The sequence below is a fragment of the Artemia sp. Qi Xiang Cuo genome, chromosome 16 (genome assembly GCF_049724085.1).
Source record: "Artemia sp. Qi Xiang Cuo chromosome 16, ASM4972408v1, whole genome shotgun sequence".
Classification (NCBI taxonomy): domain Eukaryota; kingdom Metazoa; phylum Arthropoda; class Branchiopoda; order Anostraca; family Artemiidae; genus Artemia; species Artemia sp. Qi Xiang Cuo.
Genome location: NC_142809.1, coordinates 5,457,056 through 5,480,882, shown reverse-complemented (window position 1 = coordinate 5,480,882; position 23,827 = coordinate 5,457,056). Strand labels below are relative to the sequence as shown.

Below are 23,827 nucleotides of genomic sequence, written 5' to 3'. Positions count from 1 at the left end.
GAAGGGGATAGTGAAGCCCTGAAGAAAATAATGTGCAGATTTGCTGGCCAAAGACAGATACGAGGGCCTCCAGAATTTTTTTGAGGGATGAGGTGCCATAAATTTTTGCCAGGACACATCATATTTGTTTTAAGCCCCACCAACTTTGGCATTTGTACGCAGCTTTGTCTTCCCAGACACGGGCAACTGCCTCATTTCCCCTTCGTGAGGCGCACTTTTGTATTCAATACTAAAGGAAATAATTTAGACTAGCGGCTGCAACTCAAATCTGAAGGGATTATCAGCAATGCCATCTACAAAGTCACGATTTAGTTATATGTTATCTCTTGTCTTGGGGTTCGAAACTTGTCCGGATTGATGCTTATTTATGCAGCTTTTTACGAGGAAAGATGAGAAAACTGACCTTACTTTATGTATATAAGAACAGAGCAGACACGTATGCCAAGTCTGTTTGAGGGAACAATTCAAATTCGGGAAATACAAAATTTAACAAAAATATATAAAATAAAAAAAGAGATTTGTAACAATTATGATATTTTGAAAGGAACACCAACAGTCCCTTTCTCCGTCTCACACGTGGGCCTTTGATATAGGGTACATTCGAGTTTTTGCATGTCTGTTACACGTTTGAAGATAGCATTTCCAAATATTTTCATGAAATTTTGATACATTTCCTTGCTTTTTTTGTCTTTTTTACGACCCCCCCCCCTCATAAGAAATATGGTGCAAGTCGAAGTGCGAGATGAACATGGTTGCACTCATTTTAATATAAGTAATTGAAGCTACTTTTGGATCCAGTCTGTTCCAATTTTTCATCTTCAAAACCAATAACCTCACAAAGGTACAAGCACAAACCATTTCGTTCTGGGGTTGGTCTGCATAATTTTGCTTCTAAAAGGGGAGGGAGGGTAGATGTTTGAAAGGTGTATTTTAGTGAGGAAAGTATCATATTATTTCAAACCTTATTTTTTATTATTTTTTTATGCATGTTTGATCCTCAACGAGAGAACATTACAGCCCTCATCGCCTCTATCCAGTAGGAATCCCACGACAAATGGCACCAATTCATGAAAATGTAGGGGGTGACCGCACCAAATATTCCATTCAGGGGGAGTACCTGAATAATTTTTATAGAGGGGGGTGGAGGTTTGAAAAATGTATTTAAGCCAAATAAGTACTATATTGTTTCCAAACGTTAAATTTTTCTTGTATATTTTTGATCCTCTAGTTTAGAGGCTATAACCTTCATCTCCCTACCAGTGGGCATTTTAGGGTCAGCGGCATTAATTCATGAAAATATTAGGGGGGTAAGAACTACTTTTTAATGCAGATACATAGAAAAGGTATTTTTTCAGAATCTAGGGGGGGGGGGGGCTTTAAAAAAATTAAATTTACATACAAAAAGAATATTTGTTCCAAGGGGGCAACTGCTGATTTATTTTCATCTAATGTTTAACAGAATCTTATCCAAGTATAATCTACGTTATGTAAAAAATTTCTTAGACCACACTGCTTTTCCATTTACGAAAATTTAAGCAAGAAAAACGGGCTTTAATTTTAATAAAGCAGTGAAACAATAAATAAAAACAAGTAAATACTTTAATTAAAAAATATTCCGAATAATTCTACAAAAATTAAGCAAGAAAAAACGGGTCATTTCGTTTTTTCGTTGTTTTTTCTCCGTTGAGAAAGGCTCCCGGACGTAGGGCCAAAATATGCAGAATATTTTTTAATTAAAGTGTTAATTTGTTTTTTACATAATTTTAGAGACCACACTACCTTTCCATGACGATAAATAAAAGTTCAGATAGGGATAAAATCCTTTTAATAGACAGTGATGATGATAACAGTGATAGAAATTCACAAAAATACCAGATATTTCGGTCACATATGTAGCGACCGTCATCAGTAGTAAAACTATTTTGTTTAATTTACTACTGATCAGTACACTGTTTTAGTTTAATTTTACTACTGATGACGGTCACTGCATATGTGACCGACATATCTAGGATTTTTGTGAATTTCTATCACTGTTATCATCATCAAGGTCTATTAAAAAGATTTTATCCCTATTTGAACTTTTTTTATTGTTTTTGTTTATTGTTTCACTTTTTTATTAAAATTAAAACCCATTTTTTCTTGATTAATTTTTTGTAATCTACGTTATAAGGATTCATTAATGTCGAACGATGTTCTAAATACTATGCCTTAGCTTTTGGGTATTCCCCCAGGGGTGCTGAAAACCATGGCAGGGTATTGATTGTCAAGGACGTATGATACGCATTATAAATAGGCAAACGTGCCAACTATGGAAAATGCTTGCATCAGAACAGATTAAAAGAGTAATTAAAAGGAAAGTGAAACCCCGGGTGTTATAACAAACAAGTTTTAGCTCTTGTGAATGCTGATACACATGTAGGGATGGGTGGGGGGATTTGGGCTAGTACCCCCTCATAATCTTGATTGTATTGATTACCCTACAGTTCTTATAATTTTCATCGAACTGATCTAATAGTTTACCCTTTTTAGACCCTCCTACATATAACCTATCCTTGAACAGAGGGGTAGACCTAGAGCAAAATCTTGGGGGGAGGGCAATGCGACAAGGGCGCCAATAATTGACCAAATTGACAAATTTATTTAAAAAAATTGAAAAACAGAAAAAAATAAGGAATGAGGGCACCAGAAAAATTTGGGGGCCGGGTTCCTTGAAAGATGGGCAGAGAGACAAAGCAGAAATATTCCATACCATACTGCCCCCTCCCCAAATTTCTTGACTTTTCCTAGAGCCTACCTTCTTATACTATTCACACAATAAGCGCTTAATTTCAGGGATTTTTTTCCAAATTATACCCCGGAGTGGAAAGGGTACCTGAATCACTTCACCCAGCAGCCTCAAGTTCGATTCTCGGTGCCAGAACCTTAAACTTGTTGGAAAATCAGACCATTCCTTTGATTTCTCCAGCAAGTTTTATCCAACATTCTGTTGGTCAGTCAACAAGTATATGGTTCTGGTACCGGGAACCGAAAAGACAATTGATGTTAACGTGCATGTCTCCCATGCACAAAAAATTGGATCAGGGATCCAGAAGCAGAAATCAAAATTTGAAATTAGGAGTTTCCCTGTAAACAAATAGCAACACAACAGGACCTTAAGAACATTTCACTTATTATCAGCGTTGCCACCTGTAGCACTAAAGTGTTATTTTAGAACTATTTAATCATGTGTAGCTACGGTAGCACGTGCAGCATTGAATGTAGCACTTTTTGTCTTATATTACCAAATGGAAAATATATTGCATAAAATTTAATTAAATGACGTGTCTCACATCAAAATATATGTCAGAATATTTGTTGACAATGTTTGTCCGGTTCGTAAAAACTTAACAAAAAATAAATTTAAACGAATTTTTCATGTGTTTTTTTTATAGTTTTTTTTTGTAGTTAAGCGTTCTAATATTCATCGAAAATATGTGTTCCATGTTTACCCATTTATGAATATGTTCTATTTTCACATTTAAATAAGGGATATGCGTGTGTGCGGACACTTTCCCAATTAGCTACATTTTGTATGGATAAACTTTTATTCCTCTGCAATAAAAGATTTAAAATGTAACATAAAAACCAATCTAAGTACGCTTAAACGAACCATATGCGTGTTTTTTTTTACTGTCGCACCGAAAATCGCTGTTTAGCATGCAAATTTGGGCAACTTCTGCACTCTAGAAACTAACTTTGGTGGCAACTCTGCTTAATTAGCAACACAGGATTCCTTGAGACAGCTCACTACGGATGAACGTGTTTTGTACTGCAAAGAATCCGTTAAGGCCAAGGAACAGCTATAAAATTTCAAAATTAGCAGTTACCCCAAATTAGTCAGACATTGGACTGACGTAACGGTTGCAAAATATGCGTAAATGAAAAACTCCTGGAAAGATATTCTTGTCATATATGTCAATCTAACATAGTGCTGTCAATATTGTAGGTATATTGTCAATTTGTGTTATTTGTGATGTGTATTATAGAGCACTCTGTGTATGGTCTTGTTAGGTTAATAACGAGAAGAAGAAAAGAAAAAAAAGCTTAAAAATGTGAAATTGTGTGAATGTTGTTAATATGAAAAGGAAAGGAGATTAATTTAAGTTTGTGTTTTTTGTTGTTGTTATTGCTTTTGTCGGAGGGGGGAGGGGGGTAGATTTACGTTATTATACTGTGATCTGAATTATCAAATAATGTGCTGTATGGCCTTGTTTGGGTTATAGTAAATCTACCTATATTAGCATAGCGGCAAAACCAACAACAACGAATAGCTGAAAACTTGGCAATCATAGGCAACGCAATCGCGCTGCCTAAGCAAAGAACGATGTTGGCACAATGCATTATTTTTTTTTCTTTCTTTAGACCAGGATACTCCGTATCGAAAGAGTTGTCATAGAAACTTGGAAAAGGCCTCATCCGATTGGAAATTGGAATGGCTAGTGCCCTTTTTAATAGTCAAAAGTGATTGGAAGGCAGCTAACACCCCTTCCATGCCCACCATTTTCCCAAACACATCCAATCAAAATTTTGAGATATCCATTTTGTCCAGCGGAGTTGATTTCCAGATAGAAATTATGTTTTTGAGGAGGTCACTCCCCACAGCCCTCAGGGCAAGGGTTTTAAGTTATGCCCTAGGGGCATATAAGAACGATGTTGGCACAATGTATTATTTATTATTTTTTCCTTTAGACCAGGGTACTTCGTATCGAAGAAGTTGTCGCAGAAACTTCGAAAAGGGCTCATTTAATTAGAAATTGGAGTGGCTTTTGCCCTTTTTTAATAGTCGGAAGTGATTGAAAGGCAACTAACAACCCATCCGCGCCCACCTTTTTCCGAAACACATCCAATCAAAATTTTGAGATAGCAATTTTTTTCAGCGTAGTTGATTTCCAGATAGAAATTATGTTTTTGAGGAGGACACTCCCCAAAAGCCCTCAGGGCAAGGGTTTTAAGTTATGCCCTGGGGGCATATAAGAACGATGTTGGCACAGTGTATTATTTATTATTTTTTCCCTTTAGACCAGGGTATTTCGTATCGAAGAAGTTGTCGTAGAAACTTCGAAAAGGGCTCATTTAATTAGAAATTGGAGTGGCTTTTGCCCTTTTTTAATAGTCGGAACAGATTGAAAGGCAACTAACAACCCATCCGCGCCCACCTTTTTCCGAAACACATCCAATCAAAATTTTGAGATAGCCAGTTTGTTCAGCGTAGTTGATTTCCAGATAGAAATTATGTTTTTGAGGAGGACACTCCCCCATAGCCCTCAGGGCAAGGGTTGTAAGTTATGCCCTGGGGGCATGTAAGGTTTTTATATAAAGCGTCGTCGTAAAAACTTCAAAAAGGGATCATTCGATTGGAAATTGAAATGGCTAGGGCCCTTTTTAATAGTCTAAAGTGATTGGAAGGCAACCAACACCCCTTCCACGCCCACCATTTCCCCAAACACATCCAATCAAAATTTTGAGATAGCAATTTCGTTCCACGCAGTTTAAAGTTCAGGAAACTCTACCTTTGAGAAGCAAACCCCCCCCCCCCCACAGTCTTCAGGGCAAGGGTTATAAGTTATGCCCTGGGGGCATATACTTTTTATCGAAATCTTTATCGTAAAAACTTGAAAAAAGGCTCATTTGATTGGAAATTCAAAGGTCTAGTGCCCTTTTTAATAGTCGAAAGTGATTTGAGGGCAATTAACCCCCCTCTCACCACAACCTTTTCCCCAAACACACCCAATCAAAATTTCTAGATAGCCATATTGTTCAGCGTAGCTGATTTCCAGATAGAAAACATGTTTTGAGGACGACACTCCCCCGCAGCCCTTAGGACAAGGGTAGTAAGTTATGCCCTGGGGGCATGAAAGGTTTTGCGTTGTCGTAGAAACTTCAAAAAGGGCTCATTCGATTGGAAATTTAAATGGCTAGTGCCCTTTTTAATAGTCGAAAGTGATTGGAAGGCAACTAACACCACTTCCACGCCCAACATTTCCCCAAACACATCCAATCAAAATTTCGAGATAGCAATTTTGTTACACGCAGTTTAAAGTTCAGGAAATTACACCTTTGAGCTGGACATTCCCCCCACAGTTTTCAGGGCAAGGGTTATAAGTTATGCCCTGGGGGAATATAGGTTTCTATCGAAATCTTTGTCGTAGAAACTTGAAAAAGGGCTCATTCGATTGGAAATTCAAAAACAAAAATACAAATGAATGTGCATTGTCAGTTTAATATACATATACTGATATTTAGTAATCAAAATGTTAACATTATTTGAAATATTAAATTTATAAAAGTAGAAAAATATATATTTATTCAGTAAAGTGCAAATTATGTTCTGGCCTTGGGAAGGCATAGGGTTCTTGAGCCCAACTTATGTTAATTTCTGTTTGTTTTGAGTTTTACTCGGTTGTTTATTGTAATTTCTGTAATTTTGAGGAGTACACTCCCCCATATCCCTCAAGGCAAGGGTAGTAAGTTATGCCCTGGGGGCATACAAGGTTTTTATAGAAAGCGTTGTTGTAGAAACTTCAAAAAAGGCTCATCCGATTGGATATTGAAAGGGCTAGTACTCTTTTTAATAGTCGAAAGTGAATGGAGGGCAACTAACACCCCTCTCATGCCCACCATTTCCCCAAACACATCCATTCAAAATTTTGAGATAGCCATTTTGTTCAACGTAATTGAAAGTTCTGGAAATTAAGTCTTTGAGGATGACAATCCCCTCACAGCCCTCAGGGCAAGGGTTGTAAGTTATGCCCTTGGGACAAATAAAGTGTTAACAGAACACGTTGTCGTAGAAACTTCAAAAAGGGCTGATTCGATTGGAAACTGAAATGGCTAGTGCCCTTTTTAACAGTGAAAAGTGATTGGAAGGCAACTAACACCCCTTTTACACCCACCATTTCCCCAAACGCATCGAATCAAAATTTTGAGACAGCCATTTTGTTCCACGCAGTTTAAATTTTAGGAATTATACCTCTGATTAGGACACTCCCACCACAGTCTTCAGGGCAGGGGTTATAAGTTATGCCTTGGGGGCATATTAGTTTTTATTGAAATCTTTGTCGTAGAAACTTGAAAAAGGGCTCATTCGATTGAAAATTCAAAAAAAACAAAAAAAAGACAAATGAATGTGCATTGTCAGTTTAATATACATATACTGATATTTAGTAATCAAAATGTTAATATTATTTGAAATATTTAAGTTATAAAAGTAAAAAAAAATATTTTTTCAGTAAAGTGCAAATTATATTCTGGCCTTGGGAAGGCTAGGGTTTTGAGCCCAACTTATGTTGATTTCTGCTCGTTTTGAGTTTTACTCGGTTATTTATTGTAATTTCTATTCGTTTTGGGTTTCATTTATTTATCGATGCTGATTTGTGGTAGTTTCACGTTTGGTAGATTATTTGATTTTATTTTTGCTCATTTTTTGTTTAATGGAGTTATTTACTTTTCTTTGAAAAACTTATTTTGTGGAATTTTTTTTTAAATTAATTATATGGAAAAGATTGTCTCAAATTACGAGTTTTCAGGAGCCTATACCTTTGTGCGGGTCTGGTATCCTTGACCTTTCTCATGAATATGTTTTGAGCTGTACAATTCAACTTTACTTGAATTCATACAGCAGGTTAAATACTCATTTGGAGCGCATGTAATATTGAGATACGTGCCTTTGTAGGGGTAATAAAAGACTCCCTAAGAAAAAGGAACAGTTAAAACGTGATAAACACATTTTAGGCTATTGGTTTCCTAAGCACGTCAGAGCAGTTCCTTCAAGCCAAATCGGTGTGAAGACCATCCCAGGTGCGCAGATTCATTCACCATGTATTTTATTTTATGATAGTACTATCTAATAGATCATTAATTAATAGATCATTAATAATAATTAAAATCATTTAATTAATATGAGACAAATTAGTTTAAATTTTCGCCGTCAATTTTTTATTTAGTCTAAACCATTGGCAGAGTATAAGAAAACGCCCAGTTAGTCAACACTACATAATACATAGGGATTTAGGAATTACAAACTTGAAAAATAACCAAATAATCACGTACATAAAAATCAAAAATTAAACAAACAAAACTAAATAATCGAATGATAATTAATTGCGCTGGTGTCGCCTCTTTTGATGTTTCCTCCTTCTTTTTATTTTGCTTTCTCGTTTAACCATTCGTGTGTTTGGAAATATTTGTGCTACTTGGGATTGCTTTCTAAATATTTAAGATGCCACAACAAGCTCTGCTTTCCCTTAGCCAGGGTGGTAATTTTGCTATAAAAATGTTTGATTTGATTTGATCTTTTATGTTCGTGTTCTTATACATCATTGAAAGTAACCAGAGCTGGTATTAGACTTTTCAACAGGGTAATATAAAAATTATTATTCCACTTTTACACTAAAAGGAGAAGGAAGTTTACTACAAGCTTGTTTTATTATTACTTATTGATTTAATGTGGACGAGCAAATATGACTGGATTTACTAAATGAACTAAAACCAAGTGTGAGAAGCATATTTAGTCAAGATTTCCAAATTGTTTTAAACGTTACAAAATTTATTTTTCGGTTTAAATTAATTTTGATTTCGGAATAAGGAACTAGCGCAGCTAAGCTAATTTATCTATTCTCTCTTTTTAATTTATTTAATTTTTTTATCTCATTTCTTCTTCATTTATTCCCTCTCCCAAACAAACTCTTTCCTTTCGCATTGCTGTCTCGTTTGATTATTTGGGTTTTAGGCGTTTACCCCCCCCCCCCCGGCGATTACCCCCAGGAAAACACCCCCCGCGGAAAATACCCCCGTGGAAAATAACGCTTTCTATATTTGAGAATTTTATTTGAGTTTTTTTTTTTATTTCCGTAGGGGGAAGGAGTTTTGGTACTTGTGCATTATGGACCACTCAGTCAAGTTTACGCTGTGTAAAATTCGAGAACATACTGTTTTTTCTGTTAGTTTCTTCTTTACTTTAGAAATAAATTTGGGCTATAGATCTATACATTAGGATAGGGGGGGGTAAAGTGTAGCGGGTCTGCATGCAAAATGTGTTTGGTACAATTATTCTGCGTAGTAGATAGATAGATAAATAAGTGTATTTTAAAGCCAAATATATGGCCATGAACACAGTAAAATAAAATAAATGAATATAGTGAATGGGGGGGGGTTGTTTAACCCCGGAAAATCCCCCCAGAACATGCCCCCCACAAAAATATCCCCCCCCCCCGCCATGGAAAGTAACCCCCCACGGAAAATACCCCCTTCTTGGAAACTACCATCGCGGAAAATACCCCCCCCCCCCCCCGTGTGGAAAATAAGGTTTCTAAATTTGAAAATTTTTTAAGATACCAGAAGTATATTAAAAATTTAGAAAAAAAAGCACAAATCCATTTGTGTCGAAAAGACTTCCATACAATGAACTTCTGCAATTTTTGGCAGTAGCGGGTGCCAAGTTAAAAAAAAATTGAAGAAGGAAAAAAATATAGGCGAACAATCATCAAAATTAAGCTAAAACATATGGCATCAAAAAGTTTAAGAAGGTTTGGCTATCCTTCGAATAGATAGTTGGTAATGCTTCATTTAAGTGTTTTCTTCAAGTGTTAAATGTAAAATTTTTCCAAGTGTCAAGTGTTAAGTGTTTTTTCCAAGTGTCAAGTGTTAAAGTGTTTCTTTCCAAGTGTTTTTTTTTTAATGAAAAATTTTTCAAGTATTAAGTACTATTATTAGGTTAATGTAGTGTTTCATTGAAGTATTTTATGATGATCGCTGATCAAAGTTTATGTTATTTGTGCCTTTCATTGTGCCTTTCATGTTATTATTTTACTGTGTTCATGGCCGTATATTTGGCTTTAAAATACACTTATTTATCTATCTATCTAATATGCAGAATAATTGTACCAAAGACATTTTGCATGCATACCCGCTATACTTGACCCCCCCCCCCCCTAAAGTGCAAATCTATAGCCAAATTTATTTCTAAAGTAACGAAGAAACTAACGAAAAAACCGGTGTGTTCTTGAATTTCACACAGCGTAAACTCGAGTGAATAGCGTATAATACACAAGTACCAAAATTCTTTCCCCATACGGAATTAAAAAAATAAAACTCAAATTTGTAAAGCCTTATTTTTCACGGGGGGGGGGGTATTTTCCGGGGGGGGTATTTTCCGGGGGGAGGGGGGTAAACGCCGGCCACCGATTATTTGTATGTCTGAAGAAATTTGTCCTACTTAACTTTGCTTTCCGTTGCTTACCGTTGGACTCAACTAAAAGCACTAATACCAACGTTTTCTAAAGCAAGGAAAAAAAGCAAAATTTTTTTTCAATGGAAAAAAAGTTTCGCTATAAACTTCAAAATGATGTGAAAACTGTAAGTTATTCACATTTTTGTAATATGTAAACAGAATCTACATTTGTCATAATCTACATCTACAGAATGTAGATTTACAATTTTGTCGTTCATCAGGCAAAATCAGTAAGGTGCACCGAGAGAAACGTGCACCAAAGGAGGATGGGTTATTGTGAAGTAATGCATATTGGCTCAGATTTAGAACGTTTGGGCGTAAACGGATTTAAAAAGTGAAATTGCTTCCGACGAACGCCACACAATCAGTAAAGTGGTAGTTTCGTTGGGAGAGAGTAAAGTTAAAAAGGAATCCACACTTTTTAGTATCATTTTCAAAGAAGCGAAACTTTGCCAAATATTTTGATCTCAAGACTCAGCTTTAAGCTGTCTATTCGTTGATATTTTTACAACCGACTAATTTAATTAAGAATCAAAAGAGCGAGGTAAATTTCTCTATTCAATGAAGCCTCTAATTTTTGGCGATTGACCCCTAATAGAATCTCAACTGCGCAAGTTACAATTTGTTTTTGCTACTGATAGTTACCCCCGCATTCAATAGTGATTATTACGATTAATATATGCTATCTTTGACGTCCAATAAGAAATAATAATTATTGAATTGTGTCCAAGGGGTCACCCAATTTCCTCCACTTGAAGCATATCTCTTCAAGTGGCACATATGCTATATGGCATATGTGCCATATGGTGGCATATATATATATATATATATATATATATATATATATATATATATATATATATATATATAGTGGCATATATATGCCACCATGTGCCATATGGCACATGGTGGTGCCATGTTTTCTGCACAGTTCCACCACGTATGGCACAGTCACTACCATGCTTGACATGCACCACCTGGTGGTTGTGACTTCTAGAAATCGGCACCTCTTTGAAGCTCGATGGTGTCCCAAAGCGCTTGCTGCGATCTATTGCAATTATTATTTTTTTATAATTGCCTTTAATTATAATACGTCCTTTTATAGTTAGAAAATTCTTGGTAAATATGTCTATGAGGAAAAACTAACAATGTTTTTGTTTTGTTTGTTTGTTTTTGTTTGTTCCAAAGGCATCTACTACTGGGTTCAAATTTATTTTCTTTCTTCAAACCATATTCAATAGAGCATAATAATTAAGCTGATGCAATAGGCTATTGTAAATAATTGCGATAAGCTCTATTGGACGCGGAATATATCTGCAAAACGTAATTTACACTAAATTACATATTTGTATTGCTCACATTTTTGCAGCTTTGTTTCATGCTCGTGGCATGTCATAGCCACGATTGATGACAAAATAAAATATGTACGACTACAGTTCAAATAATATATCCCCTGCATAATTTGGAGAGTAGAATCATGTTCAACTTTCAAGTGCGCTACTTATGATTGACCAATGAGAGTGATATTTAAGACATAGCATTAATAGAGAAAACTTGGAACAGATTTGTATTATACTAATATGTTTCAAATAAGTTATGTTTATACTAATATGTTTCAACATATTTAATATGTTTATAACTATAATTCAAACTCTTGCCATTTTAATTTTCCACTCATGTAGTTCAAGTGTGACATTTAGATCAAGGATAAATTTTGACTGGTTTATCAACAGGTGTGACTAGGATGTGGCTCCGGCATAAGGCTACAGTAACGGGAAGCGTTATCTTTCAAGAGCAAACACTAAAAAAAACACAAATTCAACCATCTGCTGCGCGTTCGCGCAACAATATATATATATATATATATATATATATATATATATATATATATATATATATATATATATATATATATATATATATATATATATATATATATATATATATATATATATATATATATATATATATATATATATTACTTAAAGTCTGCTAACTCCCCAGCTGGCTGGCCTTGTCACCGTATATCCCAGCATCCCTTAATTATTAAGCTTAATATTTGTTTTAATCGATATTTGCTTAATTCACGAGGGTTGCTGTTTCCTAATTAGTTTCGTTTTACTTTTTCTTCCTTGATATAAAAGATATTTTCTTCCATTAGGTTTTTTCAAACCGATCATGGTAACGAACTGTCAGTAAGAAGCGACGCGGCTCAAGAGAAACCGAAGCTCTAAGAAACAGAGAAAGGGGCCATTTGATCGGAAATCAAAAGCTCTAGTGCCCTTTTTAAGTGACCGAAAAGATTGGAGGGTAGCTAACCTTACTCCCACTCCCATTTTCTTCCAAAGTCGTCCGATAAAAATTTTGAGATATCCATTTTGTTCAACATAATTGGAAAGTTCAATAAGTATGCCTTTGGGGATAACCTGACCCTCAACAGACCCTAGAGAAAGGGATGTAAGTTAAAAAATTTACCCATTGTTTACCTATTTGAGAGGAACTTTCCACGGAGGATCTTCCCGTGAAGGGAGATAATTTTTCATGATTTACCGGAATTATTTGAAAAACGATCAGAAATTAAAAAGAAGTATGATTTTTCAACTGAAAGTAAAGAGGAACATTAAAACGAACAGAAATTATTCTGTATATGAAGGGGTTTCCCCCTCCTCGATACCTTACTCTTTACGCTAAAGTTTTACTGCTCGTCAAAATTTCTTAAGAATCACTTCTGGAACAAAAGGTCCGTTTAATTAGAATAAGAACCTTTTTTAAAGCGCAAAAAACCTAGGCGTAACGAGTGAGGGGCTGAGGGGAGGGGCAGCCCCTCGCCATATACGGAGTAAATTCTTCCCGTTTTATGTTGCAATGTTGCTCCTAACTTTCAGTAGAAAAAACTTTCTTTTTATGGAATTCAATATAAAAGATGTAATCAACTTGCTTCTATTTCTATTCAGAGGGATGCACGTACTGGCTCGGGTTCAGTCCCCGAAGTCTTAGGATTTTTGTTTTTCTCCAGTATTTCTTGAGAATGTCCATCCGATTCACCTTTTCACTAATGTCTTCGAAGAATGCGTCCACTGTCGAAGTGCCCCCTCCTCCAAATCGATACCAGCCTACCTCCGGAATTCATTTATCACGTTTAACATTATTAAATAAAGTAGATTCGTAAATATTGTTATTTTCGTAAAAAGTTCAAATACCTTTTTATATTTCTCAGGTTTAGGGAACTTATTCTTGATAACAAGTCTATCGTACTTTTGAAGCGGAAGATGAATAAATCCTAGATTTTATTGCTTAAATCCTTTCTAATTCTGGCATTACTCCTCCAATATCCGTTCCGAAATTATATTTACTAAAGTCAAATGCTTATTTGTTTTCCTGATTAGCTCAGCCAAAAATCATAGTAAAAATACTTGACACTCAATTTCTGGCACTAAACATTTGGCAATCGCACCTTAAATCCGATTCGTTGAACTGGAGGTAAGTTATAGTGCTTGAGTAATTTAAAGGCGTTATAAAAATATACTTTGAAAACAAGCTAAGTTACAGAAGTAAAGGAAAAAGGACATACGTTATAGTGATAGTAACAATGGGCGACGGCGGATCTAGAGCAAAATCTTGGGGGGGTGGGGGGCAATTTTTACAAGGGTGCCAATAATTGACCAAATTGACAAGCTTATTTAAAAAAGAGTAAAAAAGCAAAAAAGGAATGGGGGCACCAGAAAAAATCTTGGGGGGCCCGAGGGCCCATGTTTAAAGAACCTTCCTCCTTCCTTGTGTACCTCCGAGGAAATAAGCAGAAAAACTAGCATCTTCCGAATAAGAGTACATACCTTAACAGCAAGCGCCACTCTATCAGTGTACCTCTCAACTGCCCTTGCTAAAAGTGTTGGAACAGATATTGGGGGAATAGATTCAACACCACGTTCTCCAATTTTCAGTTTGACAGCTCCAGAAGCTTCTGAAGTCTTGAAATTTTCGGCTGGAATCATTTGATCTGGACCTTAAAAAAATGGTTTATTAGGTAAAGTATAGCAAGTCTTGCTCAATTATAGGTTTTATCAGTCGGTATTGCTGTATTGCTGAAAAATATTTCTGGCATTTTCCCCCCTCTCCCCCTCCAATCAAAATTGAAATTAAATCACCATTGTACATCAGTAGTTTTTGCTTACAGCACAGAAATGGAAAAGAATATTCTGATAGTGGTTACAACTATAAAAGATCTTACAAAACTCTGATGTATTAACAAGTGAAATGACAGTTAAACTCAGAATATATATATATATATATATATATATATATATATATATATATATATATATATATATATATATATATATATATATATATATATATATATATATATATATATATCTATATATCAAACAGTTCGTGGTAACGAACTGTAAGTAAGGAGCGACCCCGCTCAATAGTAACCGAAACTCTAGAAAACGGGTCTTTGATACCAATAGATATATCAAAAAAATCAGATTTCAATGCTGATTTCAAATATATAACTTTCATCAAGTTTAGTGCTACCCATCAAAAGTTACGCGCCTGAGAAAATTTGGCTGATTTTCAAAAAAAGGGGGAAAGACCCCTAAAAGTTATAGAACCTTAATGAAAATCACACCATCATATTCAGCGTATCAGAGAACCCTACGGTAGTGGTTTCAAGCTCCCATCAAAAAAAATGTTGTTTTTTGCTTTTTTTGCCATAATAAATATCACGGATGGGTTGTTATTTGTTTGTTTGTTTGTGTGTTTTGTTTTTTTTTTTTTTTACCATGGGTTAAATCATAGACCCCTTTGTACAATAAAAAAGTTGGATGGCGAAGTTGAATGGAAAATAAAAGTTAAATTTACCATTTTAAGTTAAAAAAAAAAATGGAGGGCAACTAGGCCCCCTCCCACGCTCATTTTTTTCCCAAAGTCACCCGATCAAAATTTTGAGATAGCCATTTTGTTCAGCATGGTCGAAAATATGATAAAAATTTCTTTTAGGATGACTTGATCCCCCAAAGTCCCCAGGGGGAGGGCTGAAAGTTATGAACTTTACTCAATGTTAACATATAGTATTGGTTATTGGGAAGTATACAGACTTTTTCAGAGGAGATTTTTTCTGGTAGGTGGGGGAAGGAGAGGGTCGGGGGCTATATGGAAGGATCTGTCCATGCCGGCCGTGGGCATGGGGGACGGGACATGGCGATGAAGGGGCCGCCGGATTTCCCATCATTATTAAAGAAAAAGATCAGGAATTAAATAAAAAAAACAAGTTTTTCAACTGATCAACTGATTGTGATTAAGAGGTCATTTTTAAAGAACTGGAAAAAAAATTCGAACTATAGTTTAAAGAGCAGGGTATTGACTAGGGGGCGAACCCCCTAATATACGTGTTAAAAATTTATGAATATAGAAGTTCGTTACGTAAGTTAATTCTAAGTTACGTATATTTATTACTAATAAAAACGTTCGTAAATAAAATTAAACAAGTTTCGAGAAAGCCATTTAACCAAATATAATATGCAAATTTTGTTTTAATTATTCCTGTACGGTGAGCCAAAATCAAAACCTGCATTAATTCAAACACGTTCAAAAATTAAATAAAAAAAACAAGTTTTTTTAACTGAAAGTAAGGAACGACGTTAAAACTTAAAACGAACAGAAATTATTCCGTATATGAAAGGGGCTGTCCCCTCCTCAACGCCTCGCTCTTTACGCTAAAGTTTGACTTTCTCACAACTCTATTTTTTTAAACAATAAAAAAACTTTAGCGTAAAGAGCGAGGCGTTGAGGAGGGGACAGCCCCCTTCATATACGGAATAATTTCTGTTCGTTTTAAGTTTTAACGTCGTTCCTTACTTTCAGTTAAAAAAACTTGTTTTTTTTATTTAATATATACATATATATATATATATATATATATATATATATATATATATATATATATATATTATATAATTAACCCGCTTTTGCATTTTTAAGTTCTCCCCTTCTCCAAAACAAAATCTTGCTCCCCTCGGGAAAACATTTCTTTGCCCATATTGCTCATCTTTCACTATACAAACAATTGTTTAACTGAAGAATAAAAAAATGAAAAATGTATATATAAAATAAATTATTATAATATACTTTGAAAAAAATTACGTACCTTTCAAGTACATTTTTGGCTTTGGCAGTATCGGTGAACCAGATTCAATTTCAGCTACAACATTTTCTCTAATAACATCCTTATCTATCTGCTTGATCTGATAAATCGAACCATTTTGCTACAAAAGAGAAAAGTAATTATAAGCAATAAATAACAAAAGAAGTTAAGGCAATGGGTACTTGTGCATTATAAGCCACTCACTCAAGTTTACGCTGTGTAAAACTCGAGAAAAAACCGGTTTCCTGGTTAGTTTCTTTAAGCTTAGTGTGAAACAAGACAAAGACAAGTGACAGAATAGATGGGAAATATATAATTTGTGCTATATACCGTATTTGCACATTAGGGGGGGGGAGAGGTGGGTAAAGCATTTGGACAGTTTGAAGTTAGAAAACATTTCTGACTTCATAATATGCAGAATAATTGTACCTAACACATTTTACAGACCCGCTATACTTTACCCCCCCCCCCCTAATGTGAAAATATTGTATATAGCACAAATTATATATTTCCCATCTATTCTGTCACTTGTCTTTGTCTTGTCTCACACTAAGCTTAAAGAAACCGGGTTGTTCATGGGTTTTACACAGCGTAAACTTGAGTAAGTGGCGTATAATACACAAGAAGCCTACCAGGCAAGGATTTGGGAAATTATTTCTGTGAGGGGACGGGACATGGAACAAATTAGAAAAAAACACAAAAAGAATCTTGATTTTTGGAAAGATCAGGACGCAGACAGGAGTATCCCCTCTCCACTGCTCATGCAGTAAAAACTATTATTCTCCTTTTTAGTGGATGCCATAATTCCGCCAAGAAATTAATTTTTAAGAATTAAGTAAGCTTCAAATTTTAAAATAATGCGATTCTGTAACCAGGGCCGTATCCAGGAATGAGGGGAGGCCCCCAGTTTGACCCCCCCCCCCAAAAAAAAATGTCCAACTCGTACAAAAGTAACAAAAATGCATGTTAAAAATTTTTTATTTCGTTTTGTAAAGATATTTGTACCCACCCGAACAAAAATTCTGGATACGGCCCTGTCTGTAACGTAATTCATCAAACCCTTCTTAGTAATGAAGTAAACTGTTTTTTTTTTTTTTAAATAGAAATCTAAATTCTCAAATATAGAATTTTGATAACAATATTTGCTTCAAAAGAACCTGTTTTTATGATGATTCTGGATATACATTTTTAATCGACGAACTTGGAGTTACCCGTGAATAGTTATTAGCACAAAAAATAGTATGCTTAATTCTAGAAAGGGGTAAACGCACCCAAAAAGAAGGCCGAGCTTCATTAAAATTACGCCATTAAATTCAACATGTTTGAGAGCCCTATCAAAGTTTCAAGCTCCAATTTACAAAAATACAAAACTTCGTATTTTACGTGAGTGGATAGTAATTGATATGCATTTGTTTTTATATATTTTAGATATTTTTTGTTTTGTTCTTTTCCACTGTTGATCATATGGTCCGTAAATTATAGAAAATCGAGAGGTTTCAAGCTAAATTTTAAATTAATATTTTGACACAGCTATTTTAAAGTTTGGAAAACATTCAAATATTTGCATTTTTTTTAATCATAGAAAGGGGATTTCCAGGCGAGACACTCCCTGAATATCAATTGGTTAACTCTTTGATGAAATACTCCCCCCCCCCTCCTCAGAAAAGTTCCCATTTTAAGCAGATGCCTAAAAATGGCTCTTTAGCAAACTTCGGTCAAACTAAGTTGTCAACCCAGGTACATACACATGAATGGAGTTTTGGGCCCAGAACTTACCCCAGATATGATTACTCTTTGATTTGTGATTTCCTCTATTTTCAATTCAATTGGCCTATTTTTACCCTTTTTTCAAGTTCTCTCCTACACATCCTCAAAAAATTTCCATGTATGTACCATTTTCGGACCTCTTTGGCATTATTTATCTGATCCCAGTAAAACCTCTTTATTGAAATACGAGCTTCAATCACGAGTGCGTTTTTGTATTGATATTATGACGCAGTTACTTTAGAATCCAAAATTTTTTCCAAAAATTGGCAAGACCTTTGGATCATGACTTGAAAGTTATTGCATTGATTTCTGTTTATATGCCAGGAGCTATTTCCGGGAAAATTATTCCTAACATATAATTCGTTAAACATATTAATTATTATTGCACAATGTAAAATGAGAAAAAAAAATGTAAAGCAAAAACACGAGGATATTTTAAGGCAATGAAAAACAGATAGGATAACGTTGTAAACGTTCCGGTCGAGACTTCCGCTTGACGGTCGTGAGGGCACGAAAGTGAGTAAAGAGTAAAAAGAAATGAATGAGCGTTTAGATACTTCTCTATTATCCCGACAACACTCAAGTTCTTGATCTGAATAAAACTGGTTTCCCTCTCTGCATTAGGTTATAATTATTTTAGCCTGAGTGAGATAAACTACTACGCAAGTATATTTTAATTAAATATATAGAGCTAGTTAGGTTAAGTATTTGTATTTCATATAACGCGGTCTGGGTGGCTTGCTTTCCATAATTCTCTGTTGAAACCTCTACAGTAGGGTTCTCTGATACGCTGAATTTGATAGTGTGATTCATTAAGGTTTTATGACTTTTAGGAGATGTTTCCCCCTTTTTTTCGAAAATTAGGCAAATTTTCTCAGGCGCGTAACTTTTGATGGGTAAGACTAAACATGGTGAAGCTTATATATTTGAAATCAGCATTAAAATTTGATTCTTTTGATGTATCTATTGGTATCAAAATTTCGTTTTTTATAGTTTCGGTTACAATTGAGCCATGTCACTCCTTACTTACAGTTCGTTACCACGAACTGTTTGACCGGTTTTCTGTGTCCACTCGGAGGTAATTAGCTTAGCCTAAGCGAGATAAACGGTATCATACAGTTATAGTTGAATTATCTGTTTAATTTCGCGAAGTGTGTAGGTATTTAACTTGATGATGTCTTTTTGACTTGCTTTCAGCCATACTCGGAGTTAGTTTTAATCCGGCTGTAGCTGGTGTATTTTATTTTCATCATGTTTTGGTATATTTCATTATGATTAACCTAACTTAACTTCCTAGGTTAGCTTCACTTAAGATTAACCTAGCACACTAACCTAGCTTGAGTATGTCAGGCTAATAGACAAGTACCTGTTTTTAAAAAGCTTTATATAAAATAACTTTCCATGGTTTTTATTTAGATGTTTTTATTTAGATATCCTGTCACCGTTGCTTGGAGAGGACCTACTTTAATTCGTAATTTAGTTTTTGAGGTTCTTTTTGTTTTTATTATGTCCTTACAACTTTTATTCCCATCTTTTTAAATCTTTATTTGCTTCTGTGCACTGAGAACGGTCGAGCGGAGGTCTCGACCAAAATATTTATCCTTTTATAAATATCCTTCAAAATATTTATATTTATCCTTCTTTTCTTCACTGGCTGGAAATATCCTCGTTTTATCTTCTTCCCAATAGCAAGTGTCATATTAGAAATTATGATAAACGTATTATTACACACTATGCAATGGTGTGTATTAGTACACACTACGCATTATTATTATTATTATAAACGTATTTCACCAATCCTCTGAAATACGTTTATATTCGTTTTAGTGGTACTCGTATGATATAGCGACCAACCTCAAGAAGTGAAGTTAGGTTAATCATAATGAAATATACCGAGTTATGATGAAAAGATAATACTTTAGTAACATAATTGTGGAAACTACAGCAAAGAATTATGGAAAGCAGGCCATCCAGAACACATTATATTAAATACATAAAACCTAACCACCTCTGTATATTAAATATTTAATTAAAATATACCTGCATCATGGCTGTTTTTCACTCAAATTAAGCTGATTGTCTCCGTGTGGACACAGAAAACTGGTTTCATCAAACAGTTCGTGGTAACAAACTGTAAGTAAGGAGCGACCCGGCTCAATGGTAACCGAAACTCTAGAAAACGATATTTTGATACAAATAGATACATTAAAAGAATCAGATTTTAATGCTGATTTCAAATATATAAGTTTCATCAAGTTTAATCTTACACATCAAAAGTTAAGCGCCTGAGAAAATTTGGCTGATTTTCGAAAAAAGGGGGAAAGACCTCCTAAAAAATATAGAACCTTAATGAAAATCACACCATCATATTCCGCGTATCAGAGAACCCTACTGTAGAGGTTTCAAGCTCCTATCTACATAAATGTGGAATTTTGCATTTTTTTGCAAGAAGAAACATCACGGGTGCGTGTTTATATATATATATTTTTTTTTTTTTCCCCAGGGGTGATCGTATCGACCCAGTGGTCCTAGAATATCGTGGGAGGAATCATTGGATTGGAAATTGAAATTTTTAGTTCCTTTTTTAAGTGACCCAAAAAATGAAGGGCAACTATGACCCTTCCAAGGCTCTCTTTTTCCCCAAAGTCACCCGACCAAAATTTTGAGATAGCCATTTTGTTCAGCAGGTTCGAACATATAATAAGCATTTCTTTTAGGATGACTTACTCCCCCGAAGTTCCCGGAGGGAGGGCTGAAAGTTATGAACTTTACCCAATGTTAACATATAGTATTGGTTATTGGGAAGTTTACAGACGTTTTCAGGAAAGATTTCTCCTGGTAGTGGGGGGGGGGTTTGGGGGTTATTTGGGAGGATCTTTCCATGAAGGAAGTTTTCATGGGGGAAGGGACATTGCTATGAAGGGGACGCCGGACTTCCCAGCATTATTTAAAAAAAGATCAGAAATTAAATATAAAAAAAACAAGTTTTTCAACTGCAACAACAGCAACATCAAAACTTTAAACGAACAGAAAATATTACATATATGATTGGGTTCACCCTCTAGTCAATACCTCGCTTTTTAAGCTAAAGATTTTTTAGTACTTTCATAAGAGCTATTTATTCTAATTAACGGCCTTTGTGATTAAGCGGTCATTTTTAAAGAATTGGAACAAAATTAGAACTTTCGCTTAAAGAGCAAGGTATTGACTAGGGGCCAAACCCCCTAATATACGTATTAAAAATATATGAATATAGAAGTTCGTTACGTAAGTTAATTCGTAAGTTACGTATATTTATTACTAATAAAAACGTTCGTAAATAAAATTAAACAAGTTTCGAGAAAGCCATTTAACCAAATAAAAGTAAATTAATATGAAAATTGTGTTTTAATTATTCATGTACGGTGAGCCAAAATCAAAACCTGCATTAATTCAAAAACGCTCAAAAATTAAATAAAAAAAACAACTTTTTTTAACTGAAAGTAAGGAGTGACATTAAAACTTAAACAGAAATTATTCCATATATGAAAGGGACAGTCCTCTTCTCAACGCCTCGCTCCTTAGGATAAAGTTTGAATTTCTCACAACTCTATTTTTTTTTTTTTAACAATGAAAAACTTTAGCGTAAAGAGCGCGGCGTTGAGGAGGGGACAGCCCCTTTCATATACGGAATAATTTCTGTTCGTTATAAGTTTTAATGTCGCTCCTTACTTTCAGTTAAAACAACTTGTTTTTTTATTTAATTACAGATCAAGAACAAACTACGGTCGCTTTATCATACAAGTACTGTTTTAGTTATATTAAATTAAAAAACAAAGTTTTTTTTTAACTGAAAGTAAGGAACGACGTTAAAACTTAAAACGAACAGAAATTATTCCGTATATGAAAGGTGCTGTCCCCTCCTCAACGCCTCGCTCTTTACGCTAAAGTTTTTTATTGTTTAAAAAAATAGAGTTGTGAGAAAGTCAAACTTATAGGAGAGGATCTTTCCATGAAGGAAGTTTTCATGGGGGAAGGGACATTGCTATGAAGGGGGCGCCGGATTTCCCAGCATTATTAAAGAAAAAGATCAGAAATTAAATAAAAAAACAACAAGTTTTTCAACTGATTTCAACTGATCAACTGATTGATTAAGAGATCATTTTTAAAGAATTGGAAAAAAATTCGAACTTTAGCTTAAAGAGCAAGGTATTTACTAGGGGGCCAACCCCCTAATATAAGTTCGTTACGTAAGTTAATTCGTAAGTTACGTATATTGAATACTAATAAAACGTTCGTAAATAAAATTAAACAAGTTTAAAAAAGCTATTTAACCAAATAAAAGTAAAATTAATATACAAATTTTGTTTTGATTATTCATTTACGGTGAGCCAAAATCAAAACCTGCATTAATTCAAAAACGTTCAAAATTAAATGAAAAAATAAGTTTTTTTAACTGAAAGTAAGGAACGACATTAAAACTTAAAACGAACAGAAATTATTCCGTGTATGAAGGGGGCTGTCCCCTCCTCAACCCCTTGCCCTTTACGCTAAAGTTTAACTTTCTCACAACTCTATTTTTTTTAAACAATAAAAAAACTTTAGCGTAAAGAGCGAGGCGTTGAGGAGGGGACAGCCTCCTTCATAAACGGAATAATTTTTGTTCGTTTTAAGTTTTAACGTCGTTCGTTACTTTCAGTTAAAAAAACTTGTTTTTTTTATTTAATTTAGATCAGACATGGCCGTATCCAGGATTTCTTTCAGGGGGTGTTTTACAAAAGGACTTTTTCCAGAGGGGGGGGGGTACAAAAAACTTTAAATGCATCAAAATTTGTTTATATTAATTTTCGTTACGTTTTTACGAGTCGAAAAGACATTTCGGGGGGGCGGGGGTTCAAACTCACCACCACCCCCCCCTGGATACGGCCTTGAGATCAGATGTCAAGCATTTCTACGTTTGCTTCTCTTCAGTATTCAAAAACACGTTGTCACACATTTTTAAAACGTTTTTGCCATGCAGTGACGCTGTTAGAGAGAGAGAAGCTTTGGACACCCCCTACCACCAAGACCAACTGTATGTTTAAATAGTCACACAAAAAATTAAAGGGGGGGGGGGGGGGTTAAAAGTGGTTTTCTAGACAGCATTTGAAATCAGGAAGTGTGTTTTCAGCTTCATATTTTGTGAAGTTTCTCAGAAGAGAAGGGGGAACATAAACAGGATTTTTTGATAAAAAAAAAGTATTTGATAAATTGAATACGAAATGATAAGAAAGTCAAGAAAAACTAGGATTTACCCCATCCCCCTTAGTAGGTCCCCGGGGAAAGTATCCTTGAAGTTATTTGTAGGAAATTTTGAAGGGTTTTTTTGGACTTCCGTCTCCCAGAAAGATGAAAACTCAAAATTCAAATTTCAAGATACCCCTCCTACCAAATGGGAATGAAGTAGGGGTTAAGCAATGTCTTATACGTTTCCAATATTCTTAGAAGCAAAAGATGCTGAAAATATGTGAGTGTTGCAAATATTCACAATGCAAACTTAATTTTAAAAAAATGTATTGTTCTATTAGCTGGTACCCACGCTGTATACTCTATAGAGAAATGCGGAAGGAAACCAGTCAAACGGACATCTGTCATTAGATAAACGGTTAACAAACTTTGGTTTGTCA

The 23,827-nt window shown here is 34.8% G+C and overlaps 1 protein-coding gene across 6 annotated transcripts in view; it reads right to left on the bottom strand.

Moving 5' to 3' along the window:
- Positions 1-23,827, bottom strand: part of LOC148942498 (long-chain-fatty-acid--CoA ligase ACSBG2-like) — a 265,986-nt gene that overhangs the window by 132,257 nt on the left and 109,902 nt on the right. For all 6 annotated transcript variants that reach the window (XM_089101963.1, XM_089101964.1, XM_089101966.1 and 3 more), the window contains 2 exons: positions 16,419-16,536; positions 14,101-14,270 (listed from right to left, as the gene is read on the bottom strand). In XM_089101963.1, the coding sequence (XP_088958089.1) occupies positions 14,101-14,270; positions 16,419-16,536 (288 nt within the window). The remainder of the gene's footprint in view (positions 1-14,100; positions 14,271-16,418; positions 16,537-23,827) is intronic.